This window comes from Chamaea fasciata, unplaced genomic scaffold (assembly GCF_029207755.1).
Source record: "Chamaea fasciata isolate MVZ Bird 193981 ecotype frontalis unplaced genomic scaffold, bChaFas1.0.hap1 SCAF_13, whole genome shotgun sequence".
Classification (NCBI taxonomy): domain Eukaryota; kingdom Metazoa; phylum Chordata; class Aves; order Passeriformes; family Sylviidae; genus Chamaea; species Chamaea fasciata.
Genome location: NW_027094098.1, coordinates 12,259,531 through 12,274,781, shown reverse-complemented (window position 1 = coordinate 12,274,781; position 15,251 = coordinate 12,259,531). Strand labels below are relative to the sequence as shown.

The 15,251-nt window shown below is 37.7% G+C and overlaps 1 protein-coding gene across 1 annotated transcript in view; it reads left to right on the top strand.

The window, feature by feature from the left end:
• The first annotated feature begins 3,849 nt into the window (after positions 1-3,849).
• CFAP20DC (CFAP20 domain containing) overlaps positions 3,850-15,251 on the top strand; it is a 66,424-nt gene continuing 55,022 nt past the window's right edge. Inside the window, exons 1-5 of the mRNA XM_066195599.1 lie at positions 3,850-3,905; positions 7,116-7,203; positions 9,429-9,518; positions 10,003-10,096; positions 11,709-11,781. Coding sequence (XP_066051696.1) covers positions 7,183-7,203; positions 9,429-9,518; positions 10,003-10,096; positions 11,709-11,781 — 278 coding nt within the window. The 5' untranslated portion in view covers positions 3,850-3,905; positions 7,116-7,182. The remainder of the gene's footprint in view (positions 3,906-7,115; positions 7,204-9,428; positions 9,519-10,002; positions 10,097-11,708; positions 11,782-15,251) is intronic.

Here is a 15,251-nt window from a genome sequence, read left to right as displayed (position 1 = left end):
AGGCAAGTATGCCTTGGCTCCATGGCAGCTGTTACCAAGTGAAGGCTAAGCAGTCAGCAACTCACATCATGTCTCCCTTCCCTGCACATCAAGAATGGCAAGAAGGAATACAGAAAATTTCATAGGACGCTGGAGTGTCTTCTTTTTTAGCTTAACTAGCATTTATAATATATATAGATCTCAAGACAAAACATAGCATTTTACACAATACAGTATGAACTAGAAAGACAAGAGATCTCCAGACTACATGAACTGACAGTCTTAAAAAGCACAAACCAAACCAATTCAGAACAATACTGTACAGAACAGACTGGCAAATGGTCATTAGAGCTGAAACGGAGTTTTACACAGAGGGAAGGGAGACTGCTCCAAGTGTGAGCAATGATATGTAATAAGGCTAAGTCAGGAAAGGATGAAGGAAATTACAGAATTATTCCTATGGATATAAACCCAAGCTATGTCAGTGGGGGTCCTTTAAAAATGGCTAGGTTTAATATCACACATCAGATATCTAGTGCACATTGAATACTCTCCTAAATTAAATCAATTCATTTCCCAGCATGATGCTCCTAAGTTCTCAGTATTTTAATTTAAGACAGGAGACCTAACCACAACTTATGCTTACGTTATTTATGAGAAGAATGCATGTTCATGTGTTCCATTTCCCTAGCCCAAGACACTGGAAGAAATAGAAATCTCTTCACTGAAATATGTTCTAACATGTAAGAGGTGAAGATAAATGTATATGAATTCTCAGTTTTCCCCAAATTATTACCCAAGCACTTGCTGAACACTCTGCCTTTCCAGTGCTTTAGTAGATATGCACTGCACAGAGGCTTCAAATATTTAGCCAAAGAAAAGTGCATAACCCAGCAGCTCAGGTACCAACTGCAGCCAACCTATAGGTGCAATCTCAAATAATTCAACACAATAAACACCTTGATTGTCTCATCACTAGTTTTACAGTGTTTCCCACATCACCATAATTCCAAAACAGACTACGGAAGTATAATGTGCTCAGGCTACGGATGACACAAGATTCCTCGCCAGTCTTATATAACCTGCAATTTTTGGGTCAAGAGATACAAGAGTTTTTCTGTCAAACTGGAAAGAAACAGGGAGAAAAAAAATTCCTCTCACAGTATGTCTATAATCAGTTTCCTATGTCAGTTGGCAAACGGTACTTGGGCAGCCCAGTTTTGCCACCAGCAGACAGGTGCTTCATACACCATTTTGGCTTTAGGTCCTTCAGCCTGAATCTCAGTTTTTAACTGGAATTTCTAAATTATTCAGGCCTTAGCATAAGTCCTGTCAGAAAGGGTGTAGGGTTTTTAGATACAGTAGTATTTGTAATTAATTTCAAAACAACTTCAGGTTAAACCACATGTAACAAACCATGTAGTTTCTGTTGGCTACAGAACTCCACAGTAGTTTTTTAACCTTTCTTTTCCTATCATAGTCTCTCTTCTGTCTTTGTTCTATTAACTGTTTTTATTTAATAATCTGTAACTCTCTGCTTTAGTTTTAGTGTTATCCTTATCTCCAATACCTAAGAACTCTAATCAGTGTAATCCAGTGTATGATAAAACAACACTGGATTTCTTTGAAAATCCTAAGGTAAAATGAGAATGCTAAATATATCCTAAAACTGATTTAACTCGTTCTCTTCCTTGGCAAAAATGAGGATGGTACCTTCAGGAGGAAGGCAGCAGAGCGATGGTGGTCTGAGCACAGCAGGTCCCATCGGTGGCTAAGCCCTTCCAGTTCATGTATTTCGTTATGCCAGCACGGGTTACAAGGTTCCTAATAATTGCTCTTTGTAGAAACATTAAGACACACTTTGAGGAAGAAAATGGTATTCCGGTACTTTTCTGTGAAAAGGCTACAAAGTTTCATGAAGAAATGCTGTGATCAAAAAAGCAGTAACTTCAATGGAACACCTTTTTTGACTAATATCTCATTATAAAACCCCAGATCAAATTGGTTCCTCATAACCCGGTTCCTAGAGGTTTTTGAAGCCATCAGGAGGTGTTTGCTTGTACTTGCCAGTGATGTTAAACTAATGGGGCCGTCCTTCTCCCTTCTTTCTCGTAGGGAAAAATGCCAGACCTCCGAGGCCAGTGTAATTCCTTAAAAACCAAGGACTTTGATGTGGCTGCTATAGCTCACCCTTCATCCCCCTGACAAAAAAATTTAGACAATGCAACCTTAAAGGGGAAAGGGCAAGTACATGACATGAGTGTACATGTCAAGGACATTTGCACTTGAGGCACCTGCAGGGGCCCTGGGTGACACGGCGTCATTTCACACACGCTTGGAGCACCTGTGGGGGGCCAGCAGAGGCTCTGCGACAGCCTCGGCCCTTTCTGAGCGACTTGGCGCGGGGCCGGGCACCGCGGGCAGCGCAGCCCCCCCGGGCCACCAGCATCCCCCGGCCCTGAGGAGCCGCCGCCGGTGACCCCGAGCTGGGACCGGCCTCAGGGACCGCCCGCGCCGCCACACCCGCATCGCCATCTTCAACCGCCCCGCCGCCCTCACACAGGTGAGACCCGGCGGGGACGGACCTCTCCAGGCTCAGCGGCCCTGGCCCGCGTCCTGACCCCGGCCCTGGCCCCCGTCCTGATCCTGATCCCGGCCCCGACCCGACCCTGACCGCGGCCCCGGCTCCCATCCTGACCGCGGCCCCGGCTCCCATCCTGATCCCGGCCCCGGCTCCCATCCTGATCCCAGCCCCGGCCCCGGCTCCCATCCTGATCCCGGCCCCGGCTCCCATCCAGATCCCGGCCCCGGCTCCCATCCTGATCCCAGCCCCGGCCCCGTCTCCCATCCTGATCCCGGCCCCGGCTCCCATCCTGATCCCAGCCCCGGCCCCGGCTCCGGCTCCGGCGGGGGGGCCGTGCCGCTGTAGCTGCGCAGCGAAGCGGGGGGGGCCGCAGGTGGTCGTGGGTCTTGTGTCAAAGCGTTTTGCCGTCCAATTTTTATAAAGCGAAAGCCTCGATTTTAAGGTGTTTTTTCCGCCCTTAATTCTGCACGTTGTGCATAAAAGCTGTGCCGCTTCGCCCGTTGGAGCACCAGTATTCTTGCAATAGCTTATTAATGGTCTTTCTGCCCATCTATTATGCTAACTTGTATTTTGAGAAAATATATGGTGGTGTTACAAACTCAGCTTTAAATATTTAATATGTGGAATTCATTTGTCTGGGAGATACTAAAACCCTTCATCAGTGATGAACTGCTTTCCCTGGCGTGTCCCAGCCACCATAAATCAGCTCTGGCTTTGAGCCCATGATGATGAGTTATATGTATGAACAGTCTTGGGTCTAAGCCTGTGTGCCCTGCCAAAAATAGTGCATTCGTGTCATTTTTCTATGCAAATGAGTAGTATGTGCAAATTCACTCTATTTTGCTTCACAGATATGACTTTGGAATAAAAAAATCTTAAATAAATGTAGCTTTTCCAGCACTGAGATATTGATCAGGAGCTTGTATTCATATAGTTATGTAAATAGTGCCTCTTAAGGCGAGGAAGTAACCATGACCATGAAGGATTTTAGGTCTGTGTGAGTCTGTCCATCCCTGTCTCTCCTGGATTTAGAACAGTGTTTAGTAGTAATTAAATTAGGAAAGCATGAAGGTCTGTTTACATTTGCTGTTAGTGAAATAGGCTGTTTTGCTTGTTAATTTCAAAGGACCAATTGTTTGGATCGGGGGCTACATAAACACCAAATATTGTTGAAATATACATAAGAAGCTGTCATAGAATGGAGATACTTTTGCAGAGTCCTCAGTGGCTTGTGTGAATGGAAGGAATAAGGGGTCCTTTGGATACTGCTACTTTATTGTTGATGTGAGAAGCGTGGTGAAACTAATAATCAAAGTCACTGCACAAACCAAGACATCACAAGGTAAATTCGGACAGGAATCTATTTAAAGATAAATATCTTTCCTTGGTGCTTAACTTTATAAATTAAATTCTTCATTATTTGTCATTGACTGATACTTTAGGCCTGTATTTCCAGTTGATCAGACATACTAAAGTACACGATTCAGGGCAATAAAAAAATAACTTTGATCTGTAACTGAAAAATGAGAAAGCTACTAGTTTATGGCATTCTACAAAGACATCAGAAAATACCTATTTACTTGATAATGATGGAAAAAAATGAGGACTTGCATTTCAAATTGCTGTTGATTTTTTTTTTTTAATAGTCCCTCTGGATTTTAAGTATTCTTGATTTTTAGACTTTCTGGAGTGACTGGGAAGAAGAAAGTGAAAAGAGGAAAAATACTACAACTATCAATTTTCCAGACCGTTCTCTCCTTTAAGAATAGCCTACTGTAATTAAAGACAATAATACTTGATGCATAATAAAAGCACTTTTTAACATTACCTCAGTGATTACATGACAAATATGTCATTCACTTAATGGTTTTAGTGGTTACCAATCTTAATAGCCAAGGTAATTTCCAGTCTTCATTTGTAGTAACGAAATTTGGTAAGTTATAATTAAGCCATATAAGAGCAAAGATGCATTGCAATGTCACTTCCAGTATTTTTCCTGCCTTAATGAAAAACAAACTGACATTTCGCTGATTCCCAGAGGTGTTTACAATAATCAGCTTTGTAGCTGAATGACTTGTCCAAAAACAAATGCTTCTTAACTTTGGGTCTAATTTACCTTCATCTGAAGTTAGGAAGAGCCACCTGGTTATGAATTTGGTACCTACAACAGTCATCAGTTTTCTGAGTCTGCATAAAATATATTCTGCAAATTAGCAGATAAGCTACCTTGTCCATATGAATATCAGTTTAAAACACAAGTGCGTTGATGACAAATTTTAAACCAGAATACTGGTAGTAGTCCCTCAAAAAGATTAGTTATTTTTTTCAGTCTCAGAACTTAAAACTTTTTATATAGTGACTTTTAGATAAGAATTCCTTACATTTATTTAGTCCTAATATTTTTCCTGAGATGTTATAAGGCATAACAGAACTGCAGAATATCTCAGGGCTGTGCTAGGTGCATGATGCTTGGCAAATCTGAAACTGGTCTTTAAAGCAAAAGTTAGTGAAAGTGCTTTGACCCAAGGAAAAAAAGCAGTGTATTCCTTTGCATCTCCTTCACTCAAAATTGATAATAAACAAAAACTGGGTGATGGTGAAATCCTCAGTCCTAGAATGCCAAGTGCCTCAGAGTGTGAGTTACAGGGATACACCACCGTAAATCTGTCCTGCAGGAGGGCTTGGCTCCTGTCCCTCGTTCACTGCAGGTCCTTCACATCCTGCTCTAGAAAAGGGAATCAGAACAGTCGGTCACTGAGATGAGTTTCATGGTGCCACTACTTCTCACTAAGATATGAATTATACAATTTTGAGTAGTTCTGACTTGTTTAAAGGCTGTAGATAGTAACAAAGATAGGGCTGCAGACAGAAAACTGGACAGTGATTTCAGAAATAAGGGATCTTTATGCTGAATATTTAGAGACAAGGAAAAGTCTTGCTTTAAAAGTGCATTCTTTAAAAAATATTTCTAAAATGTCTAGTTCATAAGTAGCTCAATAAAACTATTAATGTAGTAATTAAAAAATATGCCAACAAGTGGAAAATGTGTATAGAAAATTGCCTCAAACAGAACCATACAGTTGGTGTTTTAGAAGTACAGTGACAATATTAGTTAAATTCAATCAAAATACTAATTACAAGTTTTGATAGGCCTGTTACAAATGCTATGGGGTTTAAATTTCGTTTTCCTTATAATAAAAAAAAATTAAATTAGCTAATATTTCTGGCAACAGCATGGCACAAATTTACAGTATCTTATTTTTTTTCCATTTTTATTTTATTTATGGATAACTTTAAGATTTAATTGTTGCTGATTAAAGTAAATGTGGATAAATATCAATAAACTTCATCATGTTTTCAAAAATGAATAGTTATTTACTTTTTTCAAATAAAATGCTGCCCTAATCCTTTAGATGGATTTATTCTTCGTGAACTCATGCATATTGTCACTGATTTTCTAGTTCACTTGTAGTAATATAAGTATTTTCATAATTTTTTTTAAACTTTGTTACTTTTTGGTTGTGAGAGCTGAACTGTTCATTATGAGAAGCTGTATTTATAATCACCTGGTCAGTATATTGTTTCTATTTGTTAAAAAGCTGGTTGCAGTCTGAGAACATACCCAGTAATTAATTTAATTCTTAAGTTGTTTGTACCCAAAATGAAGATGAACAGAACAAACGATATTAAATAAAAGTGAGGCAGAGTCTTGTGAAAGGATTCTTCTGTGAGTTGAGGAGCACTTTCAGTTCTCAGTGAAGGTGCTTCTTGTCCCTAGTGGCTGCTTCTCCCCGTCTTTGGAGAGTGACAATTTCCTTTTCTGTTCAGGGTCTCTCCACTTTCTGTTGACACCAGGTGAGCCCCCAGACACGCAGTGTGATCAAAGAGGAACATGGGAAGCTTCCAGAGTCAGTTCTTTCCCTTTCCACTGTTCCAATTCTATAACTGCAGACATCTCTTAATTCACAGTGACTTGAGCAGCCCTCAGATAACTGGAGTGCTTGGTTTGAGTCTCACGGTAATCATCCTCAAAGAAGAGTGCTGAATGTGAAAGGAGATAACTTGTCTCAGAAGTCTCTGCCAAATACCTCTAGATGGAGAGATTTCTGTTGCAGCTGTTCCATGTTTCTACTTTTCTATATTGAATGTTAAGCTCCTCTTGAATAGATTCTGATGTTTTCCAGTGACCACTTGAGAACAAAGAACAATAAAAATAATGTGTTAAAGATGATTTTTAGTGTTTTTAAAGAACAGGGAAGTCTTCATTGATTAAAAATAAGGACTGACATTAAATTACTAATTTTACTTGGAACATAAGAAAAGGCAGTCCTGAGTACTTGATGCACAAAGAAAATGTTTTCCAAGACAGCGTCAATATTAATATTAATTTTGTGTTAATTCTTTTGCAGTAGCATTCTGATGCAATTGATAAACATTTCTACTCAGAAAAGTACTTTATAATAGTATTCACATATTGTAAAATATGGCTGAAGTGTCATTATAGGATTTTATTTATGTCAAATCCTATATAATTTGTTCATTTGTTTTTCAGCATAGCTTGCAAGTGTCTTTTCTGGTTGAGAAGCTGAAATTATTTTCTGTCTGTGAAAGCTGGAAAAATGTTCAGAAACTACTATCAGGTAAAGCAGAAATAATTCTAATTTTTACCCATTTTCATTTCATCTCTGAGAGAGATCAATTAAAATAGCTTATCCTGAGAGGCAAAAAGTCCAGCTATGGGAGTTTTCTGAAGTGTTTCATAATTCAGTATTTTTATAGATGTGTTACGAAGTAATGGGGTAGCTGCTGATGCTGTCAGGTCTAGAGCAGGCACAAAATGAGTTTGCGAATGGCTTTTGTTCTTTATCCTTGTGGGCCAGGGAAGGCACATCTGCTTCCATGCAGTCACGTAAGGAGTCCCAACTCCTAAGATGTAGTCAGAAAAGGAAGTTAGTTTATTCCCTTCATCCAGCACAAGCTTGTGACAACAACAGTCACATTATTTGGAAGTCCACTATCCCTTTTACTCTTTCCTGGTCTCTCTTTCCACCACACTTTGCCACCCTTTCTCTGCACCAGTCCCATCCCAAGAGAACAACCCACCCCAACTACATTTTCTCCACTGGTCCCAGATGTGCTACTTCTGTGCTCAAAATTGATATTTCTGTTGCTGTACCCTTGGCTGTCCCAGCTTTTCATGGAATTTCTGCCCCCTATCTGCCACTGGCTTTGCAGGATTGTGCTCCCCCAAAGATGCCCCATACTCCCCTCCAGCTGATTGTGGAGTTTGGCAGTTTCTTGCCTAACTTCACTGGGCCCCCCATGAGACCCAACTATCCTCCACAGCACTTCTGTAGCTTTTGTCGTCAGCTTCTTGCATCACTGTTTGCTTGACATTTTCCCATCACGTGTCTGGTATTTTTCCATGTTCTGTTCCATTTAACCTAAAATCAGGGCCAACTCAAGGGCTGTGCTATTAACAAAATGTATTTGTAAAGATGGAAGAAAAAGCTACTTGTTTAAGATTGGCTGCAAGCACACACAACTTGGCAGTTAAAAATCTTTAACTTTTTGAGAGCTTGATTCTGTAGTCCTTAAGCAAATCAGGTAACTTGGAAATTGATAGTATACCGTATTTTAAAAATTCATCCATTGTAAGTTTAAAAAATACCTTGAGTGCAGTTTATATAATGCCATTTTGAATTTCCTTAGAACTTACTAAGTCCTGTCACTGGATCAGTCGTGGGGCTGGAGCTGCCAGGTGTGTGTGGGCAGAGGAAAATACCTAATTCATATACAGTGCAGAGTTGATGTTCTCTGAAAAACTAATCTGAGGTGCATTTCTTTTGCTTGCCCCTCTTGCTCATTCTGACTTGCAGGCAATTGCTTGGGCAGCTGAGCATAAAGAAAATTGGGGAGTGCAGGCAGCTAGAAATTAGAAGGGAATGGCAGAGTTGTAATGATTGATTAGGTCAACCATGCTGCTGAAAAAGACTTAGCAAACTGTAGGCTGGGTGCATCAGATGTCACAAAAAATGCGACACCAAATGGCAAAAGTCTAGAAGCAAGTAATTCCCTAAGCACAGGTAATAAAATAAACCTCCCGAAGAGCCTGTGTTTAGATTCCTTGATGTCCAATAGGGCACATGCTCTGTTGTCAGGAATTTTCACCTGACAGGGACATCCATAATAACCTTTTTCCAGTAATAATTCCCTGTTGCATTATGAAGGCTGTAGCCCTTACCCTTTCCATGGTGATGCTGACTGGAACAGATCTACTACCAGGCCACTTAAAATGGCCCAGAAAAGTTAGTAAATTTTTGTTTGGTCAAATCAGGCTGGAATTTGGTAACTAGTAGAAAAGTTATAAAATATGTAAGCAGAGGTGTTCACGTATGTTGACAAATGGTGTAAACTTCATTTCCGTTGGAAATCAGACAGAACATTCAATCTGCAACACCTTTTATTTTTTTAGCAGCATGTTTTAAAACTCACTTCATGTAGCAAATTGTAGAAATAGGTCTTATCCAAATATGAATTAGTCATCTCTTGCATGGTTTTAGAATATTTAAAATAATTCTGCTTTTTGGAGAATGACATTATAGATAAAAAAATTTAAAATACTCCATGGTATTCCTTCAATTTTATCTTCTGATCCTCTAGTAAAGCCAAGAATTGAGTACATGAATTGATATGTTATAGTAGTCTAGAAGTTGTTATTGCTATTCTGCTGTCTGACTGATCAGTAATAGTGACTGTGGTAACAGCATGATACAGAAGGATTCTTAGGTTCTCATCTTGACCATTGAGAATTTAGTGCTGAGCATTTGACTGGATGATGTATCCTTAAACCATTTTATCACAGGGGGGCCCGTTTGTTGAAATATTCAGTGCTCAAGGCAGGAACCCAGGAGAAAAATGGAAGATTTTTGGCCACCCATCAGCTATATCAAAAGTAAGTTTTTAAAGAAATCTATAAAACCTAGAGTATAAACCAGAAAAATGTGAATGAAGCTAAAAATTAGAAGGTAATGAGGGCTTTGACCTGACAGTGGAGTTGTCACTTGCAGTTCTGTCATTATGGCAGACTTAATGACTACTTAAATTACTTCTATATGCCTGCTTGCTGACTGAGTTGGTCAGTGTAATTTTACAGTTTAAATATTTAGGAAGTAATTTTGGTACTCTGGTAACCAATAAATTGAGCTTTGCTCTCTGAATCATGAGTCCTGTTTGTCAGCATTATTTGTTCATAAAACACACAAGTAAAGGACATACTTGGGTGGATTATATTTTTGCCATCATATGTGAACCAGTTATACTTGCAGTGCCATCTGCATTTTCTGATTAAAAAAAAATAGCTTTGCATGTTAGCAGCATGGTTGGTTGTCAGGAGGAGAATTCTGTCAGGATGCTTATTTTGTTGTTCCTTTTTGTAGGAATATGACAAAGAACTAAAAGGCTTTGTTTTTGTACTTGAAGGAAACAGTCTAATCAACAAAATGAAGCTACCAAGGACAACCAAACAAACTTGTGAGTATCAAAGACTTAAATTTCTGTGATGTTGTTCTGATTATTACATGAATCTTATATTGGAATGCAAAACTTACATTATTCTTCCTTAGTTCAGGCATAATTCAGCATAGGAAAAGTGCTTTTTCATTAACTTTTTAGCAGGACAGTTACAAATAAGTAAAACTTAGAGAAATGCCATATTAGAGTAAATACTCTAGGGAAGATCTAACATGTCCTGGTGCTGCCAAGTTCATTTCTATACCTGATCCTGCTACAGACCAATGTCTGATAAATACCCTCTGACTCCATTCAGCACTTACTAAAGTCAGTAATTCTACTGGCATTAATGGATGTGAACTAGGTTCCTGTCCCCTTTCTCATTTTACTTTTTGAAGACTTTTTATTTTTGTATCAAATAAGTACTAGCAGTAAAAAAAAAAACTTTGGGCTGGTCACCCTGTAAGGCCTTGAAGTTTAGTCTGATTTTCATAAAAGAAATTGGCTGTTACCTTCATTAAAATATATAGTAATGCAATGTGTATTTTTGAGAAACCAAACTAATTCATTTTCCATGTCATAATAAACTACTATAGCAAGTAACAGTAAAAAATTAAAAGAAAAAAGAATTGCTAACTGTTGCTAAACATTAAAATTAGGATTAAGAATTAATTGTGTGGGTAATCACTGCTAAAAATAGTTTGGTTTTAAATTTACTTTAGGTAGTGCTGCAATACTGCAGTCAGGTTTCCATCTGTTACCATTCTGTTTCCTTCTGTCTTGGTCTCTTCCTCTCTTGAGGTGTATGTACCTCAAGTATTTAATTAATCAAGTATACAGTCTCCCAGTTGCACTGGAGCTTTGTGTACTCTTCCAAAATAAAATATACTATATTTGCAAATCTAATTTGAAGTTTTAAGGTGTCATTTGGCCCTCAAAAGAAGAAAGTTCTGATTTGTCATTCTTTAGAAGAGGAGCCAGTGTTGCTGTTCAGGCTTGTGAAGTCAAGGAAAAGCAGCCTGTATCGTCCCTGATGGAATATCTAAGAAAACAACATATGGTTCAATTCAGACAGCCTTTTACTGTTTTCCCATGATAGGGATCTACCTGAATTTTTTGTTTGTTTCCTCAATCAAACTCCTTTGCTATTATTCAAAAAATCAGAAGCCTCCACTTAGCAATGTTGTCATGATCTGATTTGCATTCTTACCCAAGAGTTTTTTTGAAGTAGCTTAGCAAGGTATGCATTGTCACCAATATGAGTGCAAGTTTAACATGACTATTAGATAATCTTAATAGGAAAATATTACTTTATTTTATAATTCTTACGGGATGTTTATTGTCTTCATGCTGTTGGAGCTCAAAAATTTTAAGGGAAGAAAAAAAAAAAAAAATAGTTTCTTTTCCTTTCCTGAGAATTCCACCAAAGCCACAGCTGAGATTTTTGAAACAATGCTATTGTTGCAGTTTAAATTGTATTTCTTCAGGTTTTTCTTGTGTTCATATGTTGTGTGAACCTTGGGGGAAATAGTGTTGTAGGAGCATAGCATTTGGTACAAAATGGAAATACTGGATAGTGAAATGTGCATCTGCATGCACACAGCACTTTTTTTTTTTTTTTCCCTGTTTCTAGTGGGACTGGTGCAGCAATTTCTGACACTCCAGATTTTTGTGCCATTGGGAAAAGACTTCTCCACTGAGTTACTGTAAGATGCATGAAATTTCCTTGAATACTTAAAGTGAATTCTTGATTGCAGTCATTAATTATGGTGGCATATTTTGCATTAAAGCATGGTGACTTGTCAAGGCAATAAAAAGTAATTAAGCTAATGAGATCATTATTTCTTAGATGTTTTAAATACTGACATTCCTTTGAAGACAGAACAAACTCAAAAAAATCTTGAATGAAGATGATGAAAAATCTGAAGAAATGGGACACAAATTTATCAAACATGTGAAAATACTGGTGCGTGAGGACTGCCTGAAAATTCATGAGAGACTTATTCATAAGTCTTAAGAGAGAGCCCTTTGGTCCTGGGCAAAAAAGAAATACATATTCTAATAACTAGGGGAGAAAAACACAACCAAACAAAAGCTAAGAAGCTAGAAAAACAAATGGGTTCTCAATTGGTATAATTATTTCCACACTGTGAAGAAAGAGAGATACTGCAGAAACAGATTTTTTTATTGGTTAGGTATGAAATTATTTAATAGAGTTTTGAACTTGGGCAGTTGTCAGGCTTTTGACAGCATTTCTACCCTAGTGACACCATCTGTTTATCTATAGACAGCACAACTCGCTCAGCTTTGTAGCCCATAGAATATCTGGGATTGGATTAACAAAAGAAATATTAGGCCATTAGAGGCCCTTCAAGAAAAGATGGGTTGAATGATATCAATTAAATTAGCAATTAAATTGTGTAAAGTGAAAGAAGGATTTTATTTTTGTTTGACTTTCTGTAAGTTTGCATTTAAAGGGACAGAAAAAACAGGGTATGTCATGCAGCAAACAAAAACCAAACTCCAAGTACCAAACCAAAACCAAGATTTGCTTCTCATGGACATTCTGTAGGCAGGGGCAGAGATTTAACGACAGGTGCGGGAATTCAGATTTTCCTGTAGTGTCATGTTTGGTTTGATTCTTTTGGGTATTTTTTACCTTCTTAACAAGAACCTCTTTCTACTTCTATTAATTTTATTTTTCTCATTGCTTCCTTTTTTTTTTTTAATAAAACCATTTTCTATCACCTCTCCCACTATTATTTGCCTTTTCTCTTTCCAGTTTATATTTAGACTTGACATTTTCTTCATCTTTTCTTTCTACTTCCTGTTCCCACCTTTACTATGTCCCTCTTATAAAAGCAAGTATATGTCCTTATAATATTCTTAGGTACTTGTATAGATTTAAATACATGTATTTTGTATTTAAGATATAGATATATAGATATATGGATATAAAATGTACCATATACTATATTATTATATAATGCAGATAATGTAAACTGTATTAACTGTATATTTTCTCTGTAGCTCCAGTTACTTTGAATGAAGGTGTTTATGTCTTAAAAGTACAATATCAGCTTTCCCCACTTAGTAAAACTGTATGAAAAAGTTAATAAAACTTCTTTTAAACTAGTTTTAATACTGAGTTTTGTATTTAAAATCAACTGTAACTTATTTGTACCCGTAAAGTCCTTCAAGACTTGCAGAATAGACAATGCATTATTTTATCCTAGGAGACTTAAGGTAATCCAGCAAATAATAAAGACAAGTCCTTCTTGCTTCATGTGACTGTTGTTCAATTCCCTTCTTTAAGATGTTTTGAAAGAAATCTCGTGCTTGTTTGCGGACAGAATGTTGAGGCTGTTGTTGCTTCCTGAAGTTTAATGTTCAAAGATGGTTTCTTACACAGCCTGACTACTTAGTGCTGAATCTTTGAGCAGCTTCAAGTGAAAATTGATAGCGTGCCAAGCTATGAAATTTACTTTATGTAAAAATCACTGAGAAGTTTTGTAATAGCTGGGCATGAGGCTTTATGTTACATTTCTTGCTCTCCCATTCTGCAGAGAAATGGAAATAGGAATTTAGTTTGAGCTTCATCTTCTTTTGCGTTCTGTTCAGTGATTGATTTGGTCAGCAAACAAGAATTTCTTCAAGACCATCCATCACTGCTGGCATCAGCTGAGCCAAACTTTCTAACTTGCTGCTGTCAACCACTCATGCGAGATTCCTGCCATAAATACTGAAATGTGCAAACTACTGTCTATATTAGCTGGTTTATCTTTTCTTCAGAGGAAATTTAAATAGAATTTTAGATACTTTTTTATATGGCATGATTAGATGAATACCACCACATTAACATTCAATGTATTGATCTGCGTAAAAATGTGTAAAATAGATTGTGGATGAAAAATTTGATGAAGCATAATAAAATCACAACTAAGGTAGAGAGCATGTAATTTATGCAGCTTCTTTGGAGCAAATAATAGCAAAGCTATTAGTAATGCTGAACATAGCTGTCTGCTGCAAATGCAGTTGCCAGTTGTTAAATCTTCACTGTTATGGATTTTGCTACTTTTCTGAAAAAGGTTACTCAGTGTTTGAAACAATATTTGCATGTAAAAGAAAACAGCACCTGACTTGTGTTGTCATTTTTGCTTTAATTCCCAATACGTGGCCATGTGGGTGTTAATACTTCTGCTTGGCATTTTGACAATCACTCAAACATTTATTCTTAAAGAACTGTAATGCCAGTCATGGTCATTCTTTGTTTCTAATATGGTTTTTCTCAGTGTTGGGTATCACATGAAATTAGCACATCTTGTAATGAACAGTTTTACGGCAAAATGATTAGAGCAGCTGATGTGAGGAAACAGACCTTGAAATTGTACCATAGCATCAAAAAATCTAAAAAACATGTCAGTATCTTGTAGGGAGAGGTCAGGATTCACCATTTCTTCATTACTGCTCATATTTTGAAAGACTTCCATTCTAACACTAGATTTGAAAATTCTTGTTTTGTGCCTGCCACTTGTATTACTCTCTCTTCATGGATACTGGTTAAGGGCACTTTGTGGAGTTTTTTTCTTAATGCTCTCCAGAAAAAACACTGTCAACAGGAAATTCCAGTACAGAATACAACTTGTTCTCTAGGTCTGGTGACATCTTCCACGTCTCTTATTTTGTAGAGATTTGATTGATTTTAAATGTAACTACATCTGGTTTTATTGGAGCAGGGTACAGTGCTCTGGATTGCCGATCATCAGGCAGCCACTTCAGTTATGTAGTATCTCCTACAAGACCAATTTACAAGTATGTAAAAAAAAATGCATGTGGAGTACAGGGTGCTCCTCAACAAGAAAACTTCAGAATCTGAAAGCATAGCAAATCAGCTGACAATTGCTATTCCTTTGTTTTCTGTCTTTAAAGTGGAGGTGATGATGATGATAATGATGCTACTATATAATGTTTAGGAAGCACATGCCTTTTACGCAGAAAATGGTACTACAATTGTTAAGTACTAATATACTAATGTACTGATAGTGAAGCTTTAGCAGAGAATTCTGTCTGGATTTTGACCAGGATACGAAGAGATTTCTCTTAGTATTAAATCACATGGGAGTTGCTCTTAGCTTAGCATCATGGATGAAATACCTGCTTTCGTGTTTGGTAAACT